At 53.4% G+C, this 24,202-nt stretch overlaps 1 protein-coding gene across 1 annotated transcript; it reads left to right on the top strand.

The window, feature by feature from the left end:
• Positions 1-16,151: 16,151 nt before the first annotated feature.
• On the top strand, positions 16,152-22,627 carry PDZK1IP1 (PDZK1 interacting protein 1). The gene is made up of 5 exons (XM_079778265.1): positions 16,152-16,174; positions 16,823-16,988; positions 19,139-19,247; positions 21,603-21,698; positions 22,254-22,627. Exons 2-5 carry the CDS (start codon positions 16,922-16,924, stop codon positions 22,324-22,326), a joined length of 345 nt encoding a protein of 114 aa, XP_079634391.1. The 5' UTR covers positions 16,152-16,174; positions 16,823-16,921; the 3' UTR covers positions 22,327-22,627.
• Positions 22,628-24,202: the final 1,575 nt, after the last annotated feature.

Below are 24,202 nucleotides of genomic sequence, written 5' to 3'. Positions count from 1 at the left end.
TCCAGCAGTGAAGAAAACGAAGATCCCTTGTGTAGCTTAAATTCTAACAAGGAGACAGTAAACACACACACACACACACACACACACACACACACACACACCCATCACAAATGTGTTAATTATATGGTAAGTTGGAAGGTGATTAGTATTAAGGAAAATAAACGTGCCAAGAAGGGAACTCAAGGTGCCCACAGCTCCTTTGGGTGAGCTTATCTCATCCCGCCAGGTTTGGATCTTGACCACCCTGTCCTGGGTGTTTCCAACTGTAGCTTTGAGGGCAAAAGCACAACAGCGCTTGGATCATGCTCTGGCCTGTAGGGAAGTTCTTTGGGTTTGGAAGGCTGTGTGTTTCTCCATAGCCCAGGGCTAGGAGGTCCCCAGGCAGCTGGGATGGTGAGACTGAGCTCTGGGGCAGGGAGGTCAGCGGGTCGTGGTGGTGGCAGTGGTGGGTGGCCCGGGACCTATGCTCATAAGCCTGAGGAGCAGCATGATGAAAGGATCAGAGACAGACAGAGAGAGGCTGACACAGCAGTGAGAGAGGTGGGAGGACACTGGGAGAGTGTGGTGGTTCAGAGGCTAAAGCAAGTATGTATGTGGGATTAACCAAGCCCAATGCCTCTGAGAGGTCAAGCAAAAAAAAAGGCCTGAAGTGTTGCCTGGATTTGGCCATGTGGAGGTCGCTGATGACTTTAGTGAGAACAGTGTCTGTCACGGGGAGGGATAGAGGCAGCAGCCTGGCTGTCATGAAAGAGCACTCATTTCCAGAAGGTCCTTTCTCAGGAGTGGGCGAGGCTGTCCATGTCTAGAGAGGTCAGGAAGAGCCCATCAGCCCTGTGGCACCAAGGAGGAGACTATGAAGCTATGGAGTGCCCAGGCTGCCCAGGCCCTGGGGATCGTCTGGGCTAACGTCCGTATCTCCACATGGGAGATGGAGGCCCAGAGGGGAAAGGAGTCTTCCCAGGCCCACATGTCCCATAAACAATGACAGCTGTGGCAGGCAGGGCAGGACCAGGCTTCCTGCCTCCCAGGACAACCTCTGCCCACTGTATGGAAGGGACCGAACCGGGGGTCATGCCTGAATGGCCTGCTGATCTTTCCAGCCTCCCTTCACCACTCTGCCCTTCATTCTCTTTGCTCCTGTTGTCCTATCCTTTCTGTTCCACGCTGCAATTTTTTTATTTTTATAGCTGTCCAGTTTTTGCACTTCTTGTTTCTACCCATCCTCTGCTCCCACCCTCCTTTCATTTGGTTAACTTGTCCTCAGCACCCAGGAGAGTTTATGGGGTCAGCCACCTCCTATGTGTCCCCACAGGCTCTCCTTCACTCTGTGTGTCCGCTGTTTGTCCACTTGTCTGCTTCCCGATTCAAATCCAAGCTCATGAGGGCAAAACCATGTCTGACTTGGCTCTTTCTCTCTGGTGCCCTATGTCAGATCTGGCCCAGGTCCCTTTCAGCATTTGTTGAATATTAGCCTGTATAGAATATTCTAGTGCGGTTTTGAGGGCAACATGAAATGAAAGAGTGAGGGGAGGTGGATGGGTGGGAAACAGGGTCATTTTTACAAAAATGCCTGTTCCATTCCCCCTCCCCCCAACACCATGGTCCTGGGCTGGTAAGGGGCTGGTGGACAGCTCTGCCCCTGGGGTGGCAGAGGGTCTTGGGCTGCTTTTGTTGGTAGGGGGAAGTAGGGAGGCAGGGTGTGAGTTTTCTCAGGCTAGACACACCAGTAGCCTGGTTATCCTATTGGACCTGGATGGGGAGAGATTGAGGGTGATGAAGATGACGATGATGTTTATCTGGTCTGCTCATAGCCGCCTGCTTCCTCATGCTGCCCACTACCTCCCTCCTTCTTGCAAAACAGTGAACTGTTCCCCAGCATCCAGCACACCCCTCTGGCCTGTGGCCCATGTGAACCAGGCAAGCACCTCTGACCAGCCTGCTGGGGACAGGCCCTGTGCTGGGCACCGTGTCCAGCAGTAGAGGCTCAGTCATCATGAGTCAGAGTCAGGAAAGGACTAATTCAAGATGGCCCGGGGCATCTTCTTCATTGCCCAGAGGAGGAAATGAGAGGATGGGGCTTCATCAAGGGGACCTAGGATTTGAATTCCGGTCTGAGTCCAGAGCCAGTGCTCACTGCCCCTCAGGAGGAGGAGAGTGCCCAGTAGAGAGTTAGTGGCTTTAGAGCAGATAGGCCCGTGCTGTGCCACGGGGGAGACAGCAACTCAGCTGGTCCAGCCAGCTGCCCAGGGCTGTGACAGTCAGTGTGGGTTCTGGAGAGCTTGCCTCCAACAGGTTCAGCTTGAAGACAGGCTCCTGGGCAGTAAGGACAGTCGATGTGCTGTCAGCTCCAGGAGGAAAGGCCAGGGCACAGGTGGATTGAGCAGGAAAGGCGGCTGGGCCACAGGAAGATTCAAGCCTTTGGGTCAGACTTCCCTGGGTTTAAGACCCAGAGCTGCCACTTACTGTACCTGCTGTGTGATTTTGCGTAAATCATTTAACCTCTCTGAGCTTCAGTTTCCTCGTCTGTTAAATGAAGATCTTAACCTCCATCTATAGGGCTGCCATGGGATTTCAAAATAATATATGTAAGGAAGGTGTTTGTGTTTCATAGAAAGCAGCCGTATTAAACCCCAATGCTGGAATGGGGTTGGGATAGGGCTGTGCGTGGGAATGGCAGAAGAAAGAAGAAGGGCAGAGGGAGAAGTGGGAACATTAGCTGTTCACAGCAGCAGGGATTCCTCTGGCCTGCCCCATGCTGGGCAATGCTGGTGAGCAGCTTAAAGGAGCTTGAAGAGGATGCTGGGCAGGCTGTTCAGAGGAGGTACTGTTCCCTTTCTTCTAGGTGCCTTTGCAGGGAGTTACAGCCTGTCCTGAGCCCCAGCATCTTCTCTCAATGGCAAATTCAAGTTGCTCCAGGGATACTGGTCCTCCCTCCTGGGTCTCCTACTCCTGCCCAGGCCCCCTGGGGTCAGGCAGGGCTGCTGGAGCTACCCACTGCCCACTTCGACATTCTCTTTGGCTCCTCCTTTCTCTCCCCACTGGCCTGGTCCGAGCCCTGCCTCCCTCCCCAGCTCCTGGCCTTCTCTGTCCACACAATAACAGGATGTGATCCGTTCGAAGAGAGGAAGTGGGGAGGACGGCAGTGCTGATAGTGCATTTCTGACTCCCCACGCCTCCCCTCCCCTTTGAACCAGCCCCTGCGGCTGCCTCTTCCCCAAGGCCTTGCCCAGGCCTCTCTCTGGGTTTGGGAGGGATGAGTTTGGGATCTTTAGGCTACACCCAGGCCTTTGTAAGCCCCTGGAAAGATACACCCGTGAACTACGATCTCCCTGCAGGACTTGCCCTCCTGGCTCTAGCTTTGCTGCCTGCAGACAATTGAGACACTCAGGGAAGCCTGCCTGACAAGCTCCCAGGTTCTACAGTATTTTCGCGAACTGCTGGAGCCTGGGGATGGCAGGTGGGTCCCTCAGCCTCCACCTGTTTCCCCAGGTCCACCTGGGCCTGACCCAAGGTGGTGGGGAGACAGAATCAATCAAAAAGTCCTTATCAAGCATTGACTGTGCCCTGCCTTACACGGCGTGAGGGATGGGACTTGACTAAACTCAGCGTGAGCTACGAGCTAAGCTGGAGCTAGGACCTAGATCTCCTGACTCTCAAACCGCACTCTCACCCCTTTAGCCAGTGCGGTCGAGTCGAACTTTCTGTGATGATGGACATGTGCTATATTTGCCCTGCCCTGTGTGGTAGTCACTAACCGCAGGCAGCTGTTGAGCACTTGAAAAGTGGCCAGAGCCGCTGAGGAACTGAAAATTTCATTTTGTTTAATTTGAACTTATATGTAGACCTATTAACATGCCACTCCCCCCGGGGTGAAGAGATGCTCTGTGAATCGTCAGTGAAGATCAGGGTATGGCAGAGCCAGTCCAAAGGCCCCAGATCCCAGACCCAGGAGCTGGGGAAGAGGATGTGAATCACCACAGGTCAGCCTCATTGCACTTACCCCAAAAGACTGCACTTTCAGTCCTGCGGTCTCACCTTCCGTATCTCCCAGGAACCCATTGCGAGGGGACAACCACCCTCATTTTACAGGTGAGGAAACACTGAGGTCAGAGACTGCCAGTGAATCGCCCAAGGTCACGTGGGAGCCAGTTCTGTCACCCCAGAGCGGGTGGAGCCATGAACCCTGCCAGGATCGCACAGGGAAGGACCACACAGTTCCATCCCTTAGGATGGGACCATTCTGAGGGGAAATCATAGGAGGCCCCCCATACACTGCGGGAGGGAGGTTTGGCTATTTGTTATTTTGTGTTCCCTGATCCCTCCTGACTCGGTCTATTATGCAGATGGCGATCTGACAATAACATCCTTTCTTCCTGTCTGCCTCCCTCCCGACCCCCTCTCCACCTCCCCCCCACCCCCCGCTCCGCCATCCCATTACTGAGCCCCCCACCCCTTCAGGACCCCTGCCTTTCTGAGACCCAATGGAGCGAGCGACGGGACCAGGGTGGAAAACCCTTTCCCACCCCATGCCTGGTGACAGCTCAGCCAGCTGAGACCCCCGAAGCCCAAGGTCTGCAGCCCTTCCCAGCTCACCCTCTGCAGCCTGGGACCTGTGGTGCTCCTGGGTCCCAGGCTCTGTCGGGATCTCCCGGGGCCAGGCCTTCTGCCCTCTGGCTGTTCCCACACAGGCTGGCCATGGCTCCGGCTCTGAGCGCTCCGCCCCTCTCTCCAGCTGTCCCCTGAGAGCGGCGCGTTCAATGGGCTATCAGGCTTCCCCATCACTCTCACGCCCCCTCTCCATTACCCCTGAATAGGTGGGATTCAGACAGATACAGGCATTCCCAACCCCAAGCCCCCAGGCAATCTCGCCTAGGAGGGCTTGGGATCTCATAGCTCTGATGCGCTACCTGCCTTACCCTGCTCGGGGCTGAAGTCCTGGGAGGCTGCAATTCTGTTGTTTGGTGAAGGCGTGTCCTAAAGCAGCGATCTAAACGAGATCCCTACACGCTGGGATTGCCCTGGTCTATGATGCTAAGATTTGACTGTGGGACGTTGAGGTCTCTAAGTCCCTCAGATTATATCACCCTAGGAGCCATCATTGAGGGAGTGTAGCTTCTCCACCTCTCTTTGGCTTTGCCACACGGTAATGTAAGGAGAGGCTTACGGGGCAGGCAGGACAGGGTGGTGGTTGCCTGGCTTGGTTTTTTTGGGGGGGGAGCAGGGCAGGATCGGCCACAGGACCCTTCCTGGTCCACATCTGCTCAGTTGGGGCTCTGCCAAAGCTGGGCTGGCCTGTCCAGTTGCCCGGCTGCCATGAGCTGGCAGGTTTTCTGTATGATGCTAATGAGGGCAGTGGCAGGCGAGGAGGGGGAGGCGATGCTTTTGTCCTGCACTTGTCCTTGCTGGAGGGTCCTCGGAGAGAGACAAGGGGCCTGCTCAGACCCAAGGGGCCATGATTAGCCTGCCATCACTCACTTTGTTGGCTCCCAGTCTCTGGGGGTCTGGGCAGAGATTGGGGCGGGGGTGGTGGTGGGGTGGAAGGGGGAGCAAGAGTGGCCACACTAGTTTAAAGTCAGGATGAAAAATGCTGCCCTATTCTCCTCTTAAGGGGCTCCTGAGCTCCCCGAGTGCTCCACATCCATCATCTCTTACTTTCTCACCTCTAAGCCTTTGCACACCTGAGGTGCCTTCCCTGCAGACTCCCACCACAGCAACAGTTCTCTGTGTTAAACTATCTCAGATGCTGCATCTGCTGGTTGCCCCCATGGATGGGGTTCTCTCCTATTTCTGAACTCACAGAGCCTTGGGCCATATCTGGCTGCTGCTCACCATCTGCCTGTATTTGAGTTCTTTTGTCTGTGAGCTGGTGAATGCTGGGACAGTGTGCCACTGGCCACTGGTGGCTCCATCATGCCCAGTGTGGGGGTGCACAGAGGAGGGGCTCAGTAAATATTTATTGAATTATTTCATCAGACCCTCAGGATGAGTGGTCACAAATGGACCATTACCTTTATTGTAATATATATACAAGGTGGGGCAAAAGTAGGTTTACAGTTGTTCCTATGAGGTAGGAATAGTAATTAATAATAATACATGGATAAACTCTGTGTTTCATGTACTCACAACTGTAAATCTACTTTTGCATATATATGGAGGGGAAGAGAGAGAGAGAGAAGGAGAGAGAGAGAGAGGACAATGTAATGTGACATAAATCCATCATCAACACAACAATAATTCACTTGGGTAATCTTATTTCATTGAAACCTCCATTCCTCCCCACACTCCCTATTCTTGAAATACATCATTATTAAGCAAACCCCAAGCATCATGTTGTTTCATCTATACATTCCGATAAAATCTTTAATAGTTGACTTAATTAAAAATATCTACTGAACATCCACTCTGTCAGGTTGTGTGCCGCATTCTGGTAAATTCTTAGTCATCTTTCAAAGTTTAAGTCACATGTCATCTCTTCCTGAAAGTCTTCCCTGATCTTTTCTCCCCCCAGGGGAGTTGAATGGCTCCTTCCTTGGGGTTCTAATTGTATACATTTTTAGTAATTGATTTTTTTTTTATTGTGAGGAGGAAGCATAATATAATAGTTAAAAGCATTAGCATCAAATAGATGTGGATTGAAATCTTGGATCCACTTATTAAGTTTAATGTCTCTGGACCTCAGGGTTCATGCCAGTAAAATGGGGCTATAGCACTCACCTCATATTGTTGTGAGGATTCAATGAGCTAGGGATCAGAGGCACCGAGAATAGTGTCTGGCACACAGTAAGCACATCTTCAAGAAGTGGCAGCATTACTAAAGCTACATGTCTCTCTGTCACCATGGATTGAGCAGGAGGGCACACTTAGGCACTTCCTACGAGTGTCCTGGCACCTGGAGGCCTCTCCAGAAGAGCGGAAGGGGCAGAAAACAGACAGACGGGCTCTGCCACGGAGCCCTAGTGGCCCTGCCTGGTTAGGGACAGATTCTTCGGCAAAGAGAGGCTCTTGGTTAACTTTTGGGCTATTTAAGAGCAATAATAAATATGTGGGAAAATGACCTAATTTTGCCTTTTTATGAACATTTATTTTTAAACTGTGAATTTTGTGACACACCCTTCCCCTCCTCCCCCAAATAAACATTCCTTGTTATAGAATTTCTGGAAAGAACAGAAGAAAATTGAATCAACAAACAAAATCACAAATTTCGCCCCGTTCACCAATGAACATTTTTGTTGTTCATCTAGAAAAAAAACCTACATGTTTTTTTAAAAATTGTGACATTATTTGCATTTTGTTTAACTTTTGCCTGCAGCTCCAGCCTTTTACAGTGATTTTCATTTTGAAGGTCAAAGTCTGACCTTTCAGACAAAAGCTTCAAGTATGAAATGGTCCCCTGGTGTGGGTGTGGCTTCTTCTAGACTGAGTTCCAGGCGGTGAACATGTTGGCCAACGTGTGGCCTGTAATGCCTCTCAGCGCCCTGCTGGGGCTTCTGCTCTGAGAAAGGACTGGCTTGAGACAGGCAGTGTGGCTCCAACATGTGATGCTCTGTTTAGATCTGGGTGATCCTAACACTTACCAAGTGTCCACGCCGACAAGGCGTTCAGATGTGGTCTCCTCCAGCCAGTTCAGTGCAGCATTACTGGAAACAGAGGCTCAGAGAAGGGAAGAGACTTGCTTAGGTGACACAGCTAGTGGTGAGTGAGGAGGGTCTTGACCCCAGATCACCTATCCTGGGCCCCAGGAACTCCAGCATTAAGACCATGTACCCCTCCCCTGCCCTTGCCGTGCTCTATTCCCTTCTGCAAGCTCATAGCTTCTACTTGCACACCTCTGGGGTGGGGAGCTCACCACCTTTTAGGGTCATCTCTGCCATCACTAGACAGCTCTTGCAGACAGGTCTTTCTCTCACTGAACCAAATCCAGCCTTTCTGTCTGCTCTCATCTTCTCCAGCTCCATGCCCAGAGACACAGAGCACAGTTTCTCTCCCTGATCTGGGACTACCCTTCAAATATTTGGAGAAAGAGACCCTCCCAAGGCTGTTCCTTTTCAGACTGAAAATATCAGCTTCTCCAAATATTTAAGAGATTAATGGCAAAATTAGTAACAAGGGAGGAAAACAGTTTTAGTTAGGATAAATTAAAATCAGTCCTATGACTCCAGAGGCCCTGAAATATGAGGTATGCCTGATGCTTGTGGTTTGATCATAGAGGTATACAGGCAATGTGTGTTGCTTCTTTGTTTTCCCTTCATTTCAGAAGGAGATCCACTCCCAGTCCATTTCTTTGGGCTGGGTCCTGGCCTGACTTCTCATCCTTCCCTATCCCAGTCTTTAGTCACCATCCACAAACTGCTGAATCCTAAGCCTCTATTTCCAGCTCAGATGTCTCCCAGGAGCGCCAGATGGACACACTGAGCTGTGAACTCAGCCCTTCAACTCTGGAACCCAATATTGGGCCCATTGCTCATTGCTTGTCTCATCCACTAACATGTGAGTTCCCTAGGGCAGGGCTGTGGAGCTATAGTGCTTTGAATGGTGTTTGGCCCAGAACATACACTTCAGAAAGTTTGTTAAAAGAATTAATACATGCTTCTCTCCCTCTACCCCCCACCAAAACCTGCTGCTCTTTGGTATTCTCCAATTTAAAAAATAGCACCACAACTCAACACCAGAAAGACAAACAATCCAATTAAAATTGGGCAAAGGACTTCTCCAAAGCAGACATACAGATGGTCATATTCATATTTAAAAAAAATGCTCAACATCACTAATCATCAGAGAGATACAAATTAAAATTAAAATCCCCTTACACCTGCCAGAATGGCTACCACCAATAAATCAACAAACAACAGGTGCTGCCATAGATGTGGAGAAAAGGGAACCCTAGTACACTGTTGGTGCGAATGCAGACTGGTGCAGCCACTGTGGAAAACAGTATGGAGTTTCCTCAAAAAATTAAAATGGCTGAAACTGGTTTGGCTCAGTGGATAGAGCGTCGGCCTGCGGACTCGGGGGTCCCAGGTTCGATTCCGGTCAAGGGCATGTACCTTGATTGCGGGCACATCCCCAGTAGGGGGTGTGCAAGAGGCAGCTGATCGATGTTTCTCTCTCATTGATGTTTCTAACTCTCTATCCCTCTCTCTTCCTTTCTGTAAAAAATCAATAAAATATATTTAAAAAAAATTAAAATGCAACTGCCTTTTGATCCAGTGACCCACTTCTGGGAATCCTCTATAATAAAAGGGTAATATGCAAATAGATCAAACAACAGACCAATCAAAGTGTAATATGCTAATGATATGCTAAAGCTGCTCAACTGCTCGCCATAACGTGCACTGACCATCAGGGGGCAGATGCTCCAACCGGTAAGTTAGCTTGCTGCTGGGACCGATTGTGCACCGGTGGGTTCCCTCAGCCTGTCCTGCACCCTCTCACAATCAGGGACCCTCGGGGGATGTTGGAGAGCTGGTTTCAGCTCCATTCTGTAGGCCACTCCCCTTGGGAGGGCACCAGACACAGGGCTCATGGCTGGTGAGCGCTGCTGTGGCAGCGCAAGCCTCTCCCTATCAGAACTGATTGGGCACGAGACTGCAGCAGGCACAGTGGGGCCGGGATGAGCGGGAGCGGCAGGTAGGAACTGCAGGTGGCATTGGACTGCGGGTTTCTGCCTATCCTTGCAGGCCACCCAGAGGGACCCCACCCATGCACGAATTCATGCACCAGGCCTCTAGTATATAATAGGAATTTTGAAATACCAATCAGAAAGAATATATGCATCCCTATTTTGTAGCAGCATATTTACAATAGCCAAGATCTGGAAACAGCCCAAGTGCCTATCAGTAGATGAGTGGATTAAAAAGCTGTGGATACATTTACACAGTGGAATACTACGTGGCTGTAAAAAGGAAGGAACTCTTACCTTTTGGGACAGCATGGATAGCTAGAGGTTATAATGCTGGGCAAAATGAGCCAGTCAGAGAAAGACAAATACCATATGATCTCACTTATATTGGAATCTAATGAACAAACTAATCTGACAAACAAACAAACAAAAATAGCACCAATATCCAAGCATTGTCCAAGATGGGAGACTTGGTACCACCTTTATTCTTCTGCATTCCTCACTCCCCACATTCTTAGTCTGCCAGTTGTACCCCTTAAGTTGCTCTTTGATCCTCCCACTTCTCTCCATGCCACACTGTCTTCTAGTCCCAGCCACGCCGTCTCTCTCCTGGACCCACCCCCCACACCTCCACTCCAACCCAATAAAACAGCCCACTCAGTGCTCACTGCCCTGTCTAGTCCATTCTTCAAGCCGTGGTAGGGGAGATCTCGCAGAAGTGCAAGATCGCCCCTGTCACATCCTTGCCTAAAACCCTACTCTGGCTCTGCATTATCTGTAAGGGAAAGACCAAACCTCTTCACAGGTCCTGCAAGGCCCTCAAGACCCCTTTCCAACCGTCTTCTGCTGTCTGGCTGGGCTGATCTCCCTGCCTGCACTCCTTCCCATCTGCCCTTCCCCAAGCCCAGCACTTCAGATCTCTCTGTGTCCTGGGAGCTCCTCCATCACTGCCCGACACCTCCCAAATGCAATTCTCCAGCCTGGACCTCGCCTCTGAATTCCAGACTCACACACCCATCTCCCAACCAAACTTGTTACTCCTGCCCCCCCCCCCCCCCCAACAATAACGCCCTGTCCTTCCTGAACCTTCCCATCGCTGTCTATCTCACTGAGCAGACTCAAACCTTGAAACCACTCTGGCTCCTCTCTCTCACATTCCAAATTATGTTGGCTTTACCCTCAAAACACAGTCCTCTCCCGCCCTCAGCCTCACTGACACATCCTTCAAACTCTTTCCTTAGGGCCTTTGCACTTGCCATTTGTCCACCTTGAATGTGATCCTCTCCTCTCCTCTCTGACAGCTAAGCATCTTGTTTCCTCACTTCTATTCTCAGACCTCGTTGGAGGAGCTTTCGCTGATGAATCTATGTGAACTAGCGTCCCCTGCCCTGCCAGCACCCCATTCTCCTGATCCTGTTTTGTCTTTCCCATCTCGCCATCTGACCCATTTGATCTATTTGTTTGTTTGTTTCCTGGTTGACCCTGATAGAATGTAAGCTCTCTGAGGACAGGGACTTGTTTGTTTATTGCTGTATTCCTGGCATCTCCACCAGTGCCTGGTCCACAGGAGGTATTCAATCTATATTTGTTGAATGAATGAATAAACTTTAGACTTACTACTGCCTTTTAAAAAAATTTCCTAGACTAGATGGCATCTCCATGATATACTTTTAGCACCCTTCTATCTCCTTTGAAACATTGGTGCAGTTGTAATCAGATAATTGTATAACGTAAGCTCTGTCCTGTTCACTCCTGTGTTTTCAGTCCCTTGGTAGACACTACATATGTGTTGAGTGAATGAATGAAAGCAGAGCAGATGCTATTTGGGAAACTGACCGGCCAGCTGATGCTTGACAGAGGGACTGAGCCCTGGACATAGGGATGCCTGGGTTTTAGTCCTATCTCTCCTACTAACTCATTGTACGACCTTCAGTTAGTGACTGTCTCTTTCTGGGTCACAGTTTCCCCAGCTGAAAAGTGAGGAGCAAGATCATGTTACTCAGGATGAACTGTTAGGCGAGAAGGAACCACTTGGTTCCTAGAAATCAGCACCCCTTGGTTCCACAGCCGGCCTGTGGCCTTGGGCAGGACAGCGGGGCTGTGCTGGAACCATTTGGTAAAAAGTTGGCCTTGGGACCTCTGCTGGCAGGCAGGGCTCCTGGCAGAGCCAGCCCTTCAGTTTCTTGGCTGAGTGAGTGGGCAGCAGGCAGAGTGATTGATCTTCCCCCACTGGGCGGTCCTGGCCATAAATCTCACCGGCCCAGTGGAGTAACCTAGGACCCAGGAGTCACAGCCAGTACATTCCGGCTTGGCTGGCTCTGAGGACTGCTTTCTGCCCCTTCTAACTCCCAAGCACAGGGCTCTCTGTGGGGGGTGAGGACCTATTCATTCTGACCATAGTTCCCAGCTCCCAGTCCTAGAAAACTTCTATCTAGAGAGTGCCAATCTTTCTCCAGTGGCATTGTTTTTTTGCCAACCTGCCACAGGCTCCCAGGTGGGTCAGAACTTCTTAACCATTTTTGTGCCTTGGGAAGTTTGGGGAAGCCTATGGACAGAGAGAGAGAGAGAGAGAGAGAGAGAGAGAGAGAGAGAGAGAGAAGCATTGATTGGTTGCCTCCCACAGGCACCACAACTAAGAATCGAACCTGCAACCTGGGCATGTGTCCTGACCGGGAATGGAACTGGCAACCTTTTGGTGCCTGGGACTACACTCAACCAACTGAGCCACACTGGCCAGGGCCAGAGTGATGTTTTTAAATACATACAATAAAATGTGTAGCATAGCAAAGGAAATCAATTATATTGAAATACAGTTACCAAAATATTAAAAATGTAAGTTTGTAATATAGTAAGTTATGTGTATCTTTATACTGTATTAAATAATAAGATCTAGCGGAAGGTCCAGTGACTGTTATACTTCCATAGTGATGAGCATACATGATATCTCCAGAGATCTGCCACAATTGTCTGGCAATATGAACATACCACAGGGACACTGTGGTTTGTTGCCTCCATTCCTAATGGAAGAAAATGGTAACTTTCAGTTTTAGAGGTTAGTGAATAACAGTTGTGATGTATTCCCCATGCAAGTTCGTGAATCTCTGAGTTCTGCCCCCGGGCCCTTGTGAAGGGATTGCTAAGTGAGGGGGAGCCAGGTGGATGAAATGCTGAGTCTGCGGGGAGACACAGTCCTCACCGGCCCACTTCCTCAGAACCTGACTACAATACAAAAATCTCCTATAATCTGTTAACAGAGTCACAGAATCACAGGCTTCCAGACTGATGCTTTAAAATGCATACAATAAAATGTGTAGCATAGCAAAGGAAGGGCCAGCTCCCTTATGCAAATGCTCCTGTTGCATGGCCTGGCTCTTTGCTTCTGCTTGCACACCTCTAGGGATGGGGAGCTCACTCTCACTCTGGACTGGATAGCTTCAACGTCTCTGAGCTATGACGACATACAGAGATGAATTAGACCTAGGCTCTGTCCCCACAGCTAGAGGATAGAGAAAGAGAAGGATCCAACTAGCGCTAAAATGCTTTATTTACTCAATCATTCTCCTAGCTTCCGCTAGCTGTCAGGCCAGAGGTGGGCACTGAATATACTGAGACTTACTTTCATAAAGTATTTTCTGGACGTGTGCTCAGGCATGGCGCTCTGTAACTGGGGAGACAGACAAGTGAGGAAACACAGACATCAATATGTAATTGCAATTTGTGATAATGGCTGTACAGAGATTATCAGGGAGGACTCACAGAAGAAGTAACTGCAGATGGGGGAGAGGAGCGGTGAAAGAAAGCCTCTTGGCGAAAGTAACATTTAAGCAAGACTTGGAGGATTTGTTAGCATCTGGCGGGCAAATGGGACGGGAAGACGGGTGCAGGCAGAGGAAAGAGCAAGTGTGGAGAGGCCTGATGTGGGAGAGCGCTGGGCTACTGTTAGGACTGACAGGAGGCACGGGGGCCAGATGAGGCTGGAGAGGGGGGTAAGGGCAGGTTGTGGGGTCTTCAAGCCCAGGCTAAGGAGTTTGCATATTATCCTAAGAGCCATTGGAAGCCCTTGAGGGGGTTAAGCAGGATCTCTTTGAATGAATAAAGCAAAGTCTCCAGGTGCTCTTAGGCTTGCAGCAGACATTAATGAGACAAAATATTATAAGAACGAGCAAAAAAAGCTTTTGTTTTTGTGCTCTCAACACCCTTCTTGAATGTACTATCCTGCTTTCTCTTGCTACAACCAGTGTGGGATGGAGCTGGACTCTGCCACCTGCTGGCAACAACTGGAATGTCAGGCAGGATGAGGTGGGCAGAAAGGTGACTGGGGGAAGTCTAGGCCCACTTGGGCTTTTCTGAAGGGTAAGCACACAAGGATAAGCTACATGGAGGGCCTAAGGGATACTCATGATCCAGGATGGTGGAACTGGGCTGGGAACAGGAGGAAGGAACTGAGCCTGGATGGAGCAGCAGCTCAGAGATGAGGACACAGGGTCTAGCCCTATGGGGCTGCTGAGGTCTGAGTCCAGATTTTGGCTCCAAGCCAGACCACTAGGGGGGGGCCCAACCTGTTGCCATGGGGACCCAGGGCTGTGTCCATACAGATGGGGAGATGACCCCCCTCAGTTGTATGAGGACACCCAGAGAGCAGGGACCAGCCTCAAAGCCAGTGTCCACCCACACTCCCCTTTCCGGAACAACTTGTTTTGCTCTAAAGCTTGGGACTTTGACCTGGGAGGTGTGTTTTCCTCCTGTTGGTCACCTGATGTCCTTCCTGCTTATCCCACTCTCCACCCCCCCCCCCCCCCCACGAAAAGCATGGCCCAGGGAATCCTTGTACTTCCCCAGGTTTTTTTGGGGAAGCGGGGGTGCTGCTCAGGTAAGGGAGGCAGGACCTGGGACTTGGGGAATGATGGGAGAGGCTGGTCTGGTCTTGTGAGTCACTGGCTGGAGGGGGCTCACAGCAGCGACTTCCCTGTCCACGTCGTCTTGGATTCTCCTTTCTGGGTTTCTGGGACACCCCTTCTTCTGGGGTTTCCTGCTCCATCCTGACTCCTCTTTCATGAAAGACCCTTATGTGTCCTGGCCTCTCACTGCTTCCCTCCTTACCCCTGCTTATCTCTCTCTCTCTCTCTCTCTCTCTCTCTCTCTCTCTCTCTCTCTCTCTCACACACACACACACACACACACACACAGCCTGGGACACTGGCACTCTCATGTCTCATGTTACCCATGCTGTACCACAGATGGCTCCTGGATCTAGCTCTCTATTCCTGGGATCTGACTGCTTTCTGGACCTTTCCCTCTGGAGGGCCAACAGGCACCACAAGCACAATACTTCTAAGCCTGTAGCTCATCCTTCCTCCCCACATTCCGAAGCTTGCTCTGCCTTGTCCTGGGCACCACCTTTCACCAGCGACCCAAGCCAGAAACCAGGAGTCACCCTCAGCTCCTCCCAGTTTCCCACCCACTCCCAGGTAGTCACCATGTTCTAGCAGCCACGGCCCCTCATAAAGAGGGCTCAGATTTATTCCTACTGCCACTCCCTGGTGCAGGCCACAGCCCTGTTGTGTGGCTCTTGTACAGCCTCCCCTGTTCTCCCTTTCTCCAATCTTTGCATTCCCCTTTCATTCTCCACTCTCTGTCCGCAGGAGTTTTCAAATGCAAACTTGACCAGACTCCCCTGCTTAAAATCCTCGAAGAAGGCATTGTGGGTGTTTGTTAAATGCAACCCCATTCCTTGCATTCCAGTCAGTGAACCTGTGGCTGTTCATTAACATGCATGGTGCCGACTCTAGACAAACTTTGTGCCAGAAGATTCTGAGGACACCAAGCTGGGATAGGGAGGCAGAACAGGATATCCATGTATGGAGGGGCCACTGGACTGTAAGCCAAGCCTCCCTGGATCATCTTGAGACACCCCATCTTTGGATGGAAATGGGCCCACTGCACTGCCATGTGCACACCCACACCCATGCACATAGGGGAAGCAGGGACGAGGCGTAAAGTCTGAGTGTCGGCCCTAGAAGACCTGTCCTGCAGGAAAAAGGGCTGCCTAGAAGGTCCTGTGGCTTCTGGCCAGGGAAGCTGTGGAGGGGTTTCTAGCTCATGCTCTGGCTTCAGGGGACCCCCCACCTCTGAGACTTTGCCCCTGTCTGCTGGCTCCTTCTTTCTTGGTGTCTATGGAACTGGACTCTCAGCATCTCTGGCTTCCTGTATTCCGGGGCTTGGGGGGCAAGGAGACCCCGTGTAACCTTGGCCCTAGGCCTCGAAGGCACTTGGGTCATTCTCAGTTCCTGAGCTGGGGACCAATGAACTCCATGTATTTTGAGGGTTGAGGCCCAGGGGTTCAGAGCCCCAGATTGGACCTTGACACCTGAGGGTGTCCTTCCTTTGCCGTCCACAGCCCAGCTGTGACCCCCACTCGTCTCCCTGTGATGGGTGGAAGTGGGCCAGAGGTGTGTGGAGAGACTTCTGACCAAGCCCAGATCTTGTTCCAGGGAAGCTCCACCCAGATCCCAGGAACCACATCTGGGGCCAAGAGGAAGAGCTGAACTGAGCCAGGTCAGCGTGTCTGGGTAGAGAAGGCTGGGGCCTGGGAACCTTAGGCCCTCTGTCGTGACCCCCACGGGAGAGGTGGATTTAGAGAGCTACTGTGCAGCACTGGGCATAGAGGGACAGAAGTCAGGACTGTGAGTCAGGACTGTGTCCCAGGACTGGCTCTTAGCTGAGTAGGGACAGGTGAGAGGAGAACAGGAAATAGGCCAGGCTCTGCGGGAGGGGTAGCTTTGACATTTCCCTGGCCTCTGGAGTTTACCTCACTCTCCCCCAGCCAACCAGCAAATTTCTTAATCCTCCTGTCTGCCTTCTGAGGGGCCCCACCCAATGGGCTCATTCAGGGCAGAAGCAATAATGTGTCACTCTCTTCCCAGAGCCCAGCCTCCCTGCCAGGAAGGGGGAGCTGATGTAAAAACTCTGGGGAGGCCTTGGGCTTGGAGATGAGGTCCCGACTCTCCCCACATCCCCCTATTCCGTAGACCCACTTCCTTAGCCAAACTCTGAAAGGTGACCTCACATGCCAGCTCCAGTGGGCTGGGCACCCGCCAGGGAGGCCAGGCCTGGCAGCTCATTACCATGGGAGGGAGGGCAGTTTCTCTGCACTTCCCTCCTCCTCCCACTTGGCCTTCTTCCTTACCAGCTCCTCTCCTCCAGGGCCAGACTGCGGGGCTACGCGCTGGCTGATCTCAGCACATATCCACAGACCTCACAGATTCCAGCAGTCCAGGGGAGTCCCCGGAGCTGCCTGCAGCCATGTCAGCCCTCGGCCTGCTCATTCTGGGCCTGCTCTCCGCAGTGCCACCCGCCAGCTGTCAACAAGGTGAGCATAGGACTGGCCCGCCGGTGGCTGTGGTGCAGAGGGCTGGGCTGGGTGCTGGTACCCAGGTGTGGATGAGGGGTGTCTTCTGGCCTCTGTCACCATCCTTGACACCTGCACCTCAGACAGGGGAGCAGAGACTGGAGTCGTGGAGGAACCTCCAAAGGCCGAGAACTTGGAGCCAGATTTCTGCCTGAGACTCTTTTCCATGAGTGAGAAGTGCAGGCAACAGGGGAAATGTTGGGTCTAGGATTGGGGAGAGGAGTTGAGACGCAAGCTCTAAGAGCAGGACTGTCCCTAGAGATAGCTGGGTCCTGAGAGCAGGGTTTGGGCTGAGCCACTTGTGCCAGGGGAGGGGCCGAGCTGTCACTTGTGCCCATGGCTTTGGCATAAGTCCTCATTTTAGTTTCCTGGGCTTTGGTAGGGGACAGTGCTCCAGTGTGGCCCCCACCACGTACCTGAGTTCTTTGTCCAGCTCTGCCTCTGTCTTGCTGTGTGGCCTTGAGCAAATCACTACCCCTCTCTGAGACTCAGCTTTCTCATGAATAATATGAGGACAATAAAGCCGCCCTGCCTACCTACCACTGTGGCTGCCGTGTCAGGGGCGCAGAAGAGCTTGGCTCCAGTGAGGTACCACACCCCAAGATCTGGTGTCTGCCCTGCACTGTCCGGCTACATCTGCAGCCTAAGTCTGGACTCTTCTCTCCTACCCCAGGCTCTGCCCCTTGCTCTGCGTCTCACCCCAGAGCCACAGGGTGTGTCTGGAGGGAGTTGGCTGCCTTGTTCAGGGGAAGCAAGGAGAGGCCCCCCAGGGCTTGAGCCCTAACTCCCAATCCTTGAGCAAACACTAACCTGAGGAAACAATGTGTCTAAACCATTGCTTCTTGGGAAAACAATGAGTGCAAAACATTGCTTTTTGGCAAGTATGGAACTCAGGGTAACCACACTGTGAATCTTCTGTTACCCAAAGAGAGAAGCAAGATCTGACCTGGCCATAGGCCAGAGAGTTCCAAAACCCCGCCTCCTTCCCAATACCTGCCGGCTCCGAGGGAGCTGAGAAGAAGCAGGGCCTTCACTCCTGCAGGAGGCTGTAGGGTAGACTCAAGGAAGGACTTTCGAGTGAGAGTGAGTCAGAGTGAGATTTTTGATGCCCAGCCTGGCACCTCAAAATAGAGGATGGCACTAGGATGCTGGTGTTTGGGCTGGAGGCAGGACCACTCTGAAGCCACCTGCTAGCCTCTGTCCCCTCCTGAGACCTCTACCTGCTGCTGCACGCATGTCCTCTGTGGGAAGAAGCTCCTCAGGCTCACGGAGCACAGTGCTGCCCAGGCAGTTAAGAGCCCTGGGGCTGCCAGTGGCTGAGGACAGAGACTTCTGAGAAACTTTGAGGGTTAGAGGTGGTGTCAAGGGTTAAACATAACCCTTAAGGGTCAAAAGGCAGAGATGTGCATGGACGGCGCCTCACCCGCTGAGCACGTGGCTGGAGGAGCTGAGAGGGGTCAGGTTTGGAAGCTTCCTTCCTGGCCCCCAAGACCCAGAGGAGAGCCCCTCTGTCTCGCGTTTTGTCTCACCCCTCTCTCTGGACACCTGGGCACCCATAGCTGAGCAGCAAGCCTGTCTCTCATTCCCATGCCCCACCCAGCACTAGGAACCCTCCTGCCACAGAACAGGATCTTCCAGATGCCAGCCCGGTCTGTCAGCGCTGGGCTGCCCAGCCTGCTGGGAGCCGGGGAGGAGGGTTGCCACCCCTGGCTGGCAGGCCTAGGCCGGCTGTGCAGGGGGCTGCCCTTTGGTCCCTGTGGCCCAGATACTCCCTGTGGGGCCCTGCAGGTGACCCATGATGAGGGGGCTCTGGGCCGCCTGGATCTCAGACACAGCATTACGAGGCCTGGTCCCTCCTCAGCACCTCATTCCTCCTTTGAACTCCTGTCTTCCTTCCTCCAAACCTCCATTCCTTTCTTCAGCTCAGTGGAGTGTCAGATGGGTCCTCTTTCCCACCCCTGGCACCCAGAATGTCTCCTCTGGCCCTGGCAGCTGGCTGATGACCTCTAGCACAGGCCCCAGCCCTTGGGGTGGGAGGCCCGCCCCCTGCTCTGTACTCACAGTCCCACTGTGGCCAGATCACTGGAGCATCCCCCACCCCCCTCTTCCAGGCCTGGGGAACCTGCAGCCCTGGATGCAAGGCCTGATCGCCATGGCCGTGTTCCTGGTCCTCGTTGCAATCGCCTTTGCTGTCAACCACTTCTGGTGCCAAGAAGAGCCGTGAGTGCTTCCTGGGGACCCCGGGGGCTGGGCCACCACGGGCAGGGTGGCCCCAGGACCATGGCTACTGCTCCAGCAGAAACCCTGGGTCCAGTCCTCGCACAGTGTAAAAGGGACACTGAGGCTCGACGTCTTGGGCTACAGCACCAGCTCACTGGCTCCCAGACCTGCCTGTGAGGCCCCACTGCTCTGTGCTCACTCACTGGGAGGGTGGGGAAATGGCTCCTCTTCCCCAAGTCTCATCGATTCTATCTGTATAGTTGGGACAGCCGCCCGGCCCACGATGGGGGCTTGTGAAACCTGTGGAAAGGAAGGCTCTGTCCTTCCTGGGGGTCAGCTGCTGTGCCACACGCGGGGGTACAGAGGGGCAGTGGGACAGACACCCCCTGTGCTCACAGGCTCCCCACTGGCAGGGGAGGCAGATCTGAAAGCAGCCGGCAGAGGTGCAAGTACTGCCACTAAGGGGAGAGCAGAGTGCGGCGCAGGCCTGACCCGTCTGGGGAGCAGGGGTGGCCCAAGAAGGCCTCCACTGCACCTTTACCCCAAAGCCAGTCTCAGGACAGGGTGGCCTGGGAGGGAGACTGGAGTCAATGAAAAGTGCCCTGGGGTCCTGAGTTAGGGGCAGGGCACCGAGGTAGAGGGGCTCGGCTGAAATCCGGTCCTCTGGGCATTTGCCAACCCCGGGGCAAGGCTGCAGCTGCCCCAGCTCTCACCCACATGGCCTGGGGCCGCGGTGCAAGCGGTAGCCCTGCACGGCCCACTGAGAAACACAACATCGCATGAGTGGAGAGAGAGATGGAGAGGTCCAAGATAGGCCAGTGACGAAGGCACAGGCCCAGGCCAAGCAGACCCCTGCACAGCAATGCACTGAACCGTGGGCTTCTCCCTCGTGCGGTGGGGATCTAGTGCAAGTTTGCAAGTGGTTCTGGTTGCCCTGCAGTGGGCATGTGCAAGGAGAGCAATGCGGAGGCTGGGCATGAGGTCAGGAGAGAGTTTGGATGATGGAGGTGACAAGGGGATGCAGAGAGGCGACAGGTCTAGACTGTCTGCTGCCTAGGAGTCAGACCCCCTGGGAGATGAGGAATGGAGACAGCAGCAGGCAAGAGGGAGGAAGGACAGGGAAACATTTAGGCTTCTGACAGGACCACTCCTGAGACACAGAACACAAAAGCAGAGCTGGGGCACCTGCTGAGTTTAATTTGGGACACAGTAAGTCTGAGCAGCCTTACTGGGATGTCCAAGGGAAGATGAGCAGCACTAAGGCTCCCTGGGGCCCTCAGGAAAGCAGTTTCTGGGGAGGTGGGACAGAGGCTACACTCAGGGGGGTTAATCCTATATAATAAAAGGCTAATATGCAAATCGACCAAACGGTGGAACACGCGGTCGCTATGATGCGTACTGACCACCAGGGGGCAGACACTCAATGCAGGAGCTGCCCCCTGGTGGTCAGTGCACTCCCACAGGGGGAGCACCGCTCAGCCAGAAGCCGGGCTCATGGCTGGTGAGCGCAGAGGTGGTGGCGGGAGCCCATCTCCGTGGTGGTGCTAAGGATGTCCGACTGCTGGCTTAGGGGAGTGGGCCTAAGCCATCAGTCGGACATCCCCTAAGGCAGTGATGGGCAACCTTTGGAGCTTGGTGTGTCAAACTTTGCCAAAAAACTGAGCATAACTTGAGTAGTGTGTCACCTTTGAGGGAAAAACTAACTCCAAGACTCTAGTCGCAAATGTTTCATCCTCAGGAGCAGCAAATGTTTCATCCTCAGCATGCGGCCGCGTGTCATCAGAAATGGCTACGCGTGTCAGTGCTGACACGCGTGTATAGGTTCGCCATCACTGCCCTAAGGGCTCCCAGACTGTGAGAGGGCACAGGCTGGGCTGAGGGATCTCTCCCCTCCCTCCCCCCTCCCGTCCCCCGAGTGCATGAATTTTGTGCAACCAGGCCTCTAGTCTTTAATAAGGGGCCAGGAGCTTTGCCCTTTCTCCACTGACCCCAGCTCTGTCTTCAGTGGCTGATGACCATGGTGCTACTGCTGCTGGGAAAGTCGTGTGGACATCTCGAGCAGACCCCGAGTCCTGCGGGGTCCACTCTGGGGCTGAGCTGAGCCAGAAGAGAGGGAGGCTGCCAGTCTTGGGCTGGGACCTGAGGCTCCCACCGTGGAGCAGGCAGAAAGGTGTGAGGGTCCATGGAGTGGGGCCAGAATCAGGTGCTGCCAGGGACCTCGCAGGAGAGGACAGCAGCCTCTGCCCTTGGGCTTGTGAGAACCAGAGCCCAGACAAGGCCTCACTGGACATGGGGAGAAGGGGGTACAATAAAGGAGGGGATCCAGAGAGCTCTACTGATGAATCCTGTCCCCAGGGAGCCCGTGAACATGGTCGTGACCGTTGGCAACAAGGAAGATGGGATCCTGGCAGGAACGGAAGGAAAGTACTCCTCGATGGCGGCCAGCTTCAGGTGAGGTGCTCCAGGGGCTGGGCCATCAGGACCAGGCGCTTCTGCCAGAGCCTGAGGGGAGGATGGGACTCCTGCAGGGAAGGGCTCAGTGAGGAGAGAGGGCGCAGCGAGGGAACTGGTGAGCGACGGGGGCTTGATGAGAACCGCAGGTCCATGGGGACAGGACCCAGGAAGGGGACAGAGACTTGGTGGGGGAAGGGGCTCAATAAGTGGATTGAGGCTCAGGAAGGATGCAGTGGGGAAAAGGGGCTCAACGAGGGAAAGGGACTCTAAAGAGATGAGTGGGGGGACTCCGTGTGGGAAGAGAGCTCAGTGGGGCGATGGCCTCATTAAGGGGCTCAGTGGTGCCTGTGTGGAGGGGCTCAGTGGAGGGGATTCAGGGAGGTGGTAATGAGAGACCTCCAGTGTCAGGTGCACAAGACCAGATGTGGTCAGGGGAACCCCTTCTGGGACTCAGACGTCTATTCTGAAAGATACTGTTCTCACAAGTGCAGGATGGGGCAGGGAGAAGGCGATGGGAGGGAAGGTGTAATGACCCCTGTTACCCTCGTTCAGGTCTGATGAGCATGAGAACGCCTATGAGAATGTCCCCGAGGAGGAGGGCAAGGTCCGAAGCACCCCCATGTGACCCCACTTGCCGGTGGCCCCCAGTGCTGATCCTGGGCGCCTGTAATCAATGCCATGCCTCTGAGCAGGAATCTACAGTAACAGGCCGACTTCTCCAACCACACCCCACCCCGCCCTCCCTTGAATCATCCTGGCCAACTTCGGAACTCAGACTGTGCCTGGGTTGGGGCTCCACTGTGACTCTGAGGTCTCCTGAAGGGGGAGGGGGTCTCCCACTCAATTCAATTCAGGAGACCCTTCTGAAGGAGACAGTCAGCTCAGCACCTCCCATCCTGCCTACATTTCCTCCCCCCACTGTGGAAATGGCCTTATTTCTGTGAATAAAGACTTTTTGTACTTCTGAGGCTCCCAGGGCTCACAAACAGCCCCCCAGGCAGCCCCTACCTTGTGTTCTGCATCATGACTATCAGCACCAAAGCTGCTCTCCAGGTGGCTTCGGAGGGTTACCCAGGAAGCCCTCTCTGGGAGGCCCCATGGGGCCAGGGAGCTCACCACTCCACCCTTATTCCAGGCAGCACTAACCCCTCCCGCTGGCCTCCATGCTGCCTGGCGTTGTGGTGGGTTCACTTATCTCTCACCCATTCAGCTCCACCCCCCTCCACAAGCCTCTCTGGGTGGGCTTCCTGCATGGGAAGCCCCAGGGAAGAATCTTGGACTAGGGACTTAGGAAGCCCAGATTTGAGTGCCCGCTGCTCCACCAACTGGCTGTGTGACTTTGGGAGAGTCACCGCCCTCTCTGAACTCAGCTTCCCCTCTGTGGCTGGTTTGGCCAGTCTCACCACAGAACCAGTCCTGGGGTGGGGGTGAGGGGGTGGAGTCAGACTCCTGGTGAGAGTGAAGCAGGAAGGAGAGAGAAGAGGCACTGGCTTAGCCGCTGGCTGACCTTGGAGGCCCCTCACTTCTGTCTGAAACAGCCTCCGTCTCTCTGTCTGGGGTGACAACCTGAGTCAGACTCACCTGGGAGCAGCCCCCCCCCCCCCAGATGCAGAGGAGTGGGGCTGCAAGGTAGGAGGCAGACCACTTGTCCCCAAGATCTCCCTCTGCCAACTGTTCCAACCTGTCACAGCGTCTTCACTTCACCGTTATAGCCATTCCTCTGCTGTTCTAAGGCTTCACTCAAATGCCCTGGGAGACCCAAATGAAATCTGGATGGTACCTTCTCTCCTCACTGGGGTTTGCAGCCTGCAGCAATGGGAAGGACCCGACATAAGGACAGCACGGTCTTTGCCCCAGGCTTACCCTTTCTCTGCTGTGTGGACTTGGGCAAATCTCCTCTCCTCTCTGAGCTTCAGCGCAGTGAATTGTGGCTGTAGCTCTTGTGATCCCACCTCTAGGCTTTTGCTCAAGTGATGATTAAGATGATTTTCAAGATCACTTCCCTTATGCTCAGAGTATCATGAGCAGAAATACTGCTTGTGAATTGTACTTCAGGGTCACATCAGGGCATGCCTTCTCACCCACCTCTGCTAGTTTCAGCTCTGCATATTCCTTTTTTTCTTGGCCCAAACAAGGTTCGTCTTCCTCTAGGAAGTCTTCCTTGATTAGACCAGAGGGCACAGCTCGGGGACTGAAGGAGAGAGGGAGGTTCCTAGCGGGCAGAATACCTCTTCTTCCTCTCCAGCCTCAGGTCTGGACCTTTGGCTGCCTGGATCGGATTCTCCTGGCATGAAGCTACATTTCCTGCCACTGCTGCCCCCAAGGTGTCCCGAGGGTGGGGCGGGTTTGAATCTGGTTCCCCCCCTCACCCCCCCCCCCCAGGCCTGCTAGGGCCCAAAGGCAGAGCCACCACCTCTGTGTCTCCCTGCAGCAAGTGAAGCCTGCGCCTCTCACCTGTTCCCTTTTACCAGGTGGGATGGGCTCGCAGGGCCCTGCTCAGA

This window comes from Cnephaeus nilssonii, assembly GCF_951640355.1.
Source record: "Cnephaeus nilssonii genome assembly, chromosome: 7".
NCBI lineage: Eukaryota > Metazoa > Chordata > Mammalia > Chiroptera > Vespertilionidae > Cnephaeus > Cnephaeus nilssonii.
The sequence above is the reverse complement of the archived record's forward strand: the minus strand, read 5'-3'. Positions and strand labels throughout refer to the sequence as shown.

Coding starts and splice junctions, on each gene's coding strand:
- PDZK1IP1 (XM_079778265.1), top strand. CDS start 16,922: ATGTCAGCCCTCGGCCTGCTCATTCTGGGCCTGCTCTCCGCAGTGCCA. Junction 16,989..19,138: donor ACCCGCCAGCTGTCAACAAG/GTGAGCATAGGA, acceptor CCCCTCTTCCAG/GCCTGGGGAACCTGCAGCCC. Junction 21,699..22,253: donor TCGATGGCGGCCAGCTTCAG/GTGAGGTGCTCC, acceptor ACCCTCGTTCAG/GTCTGATGAGCATGAGAACG.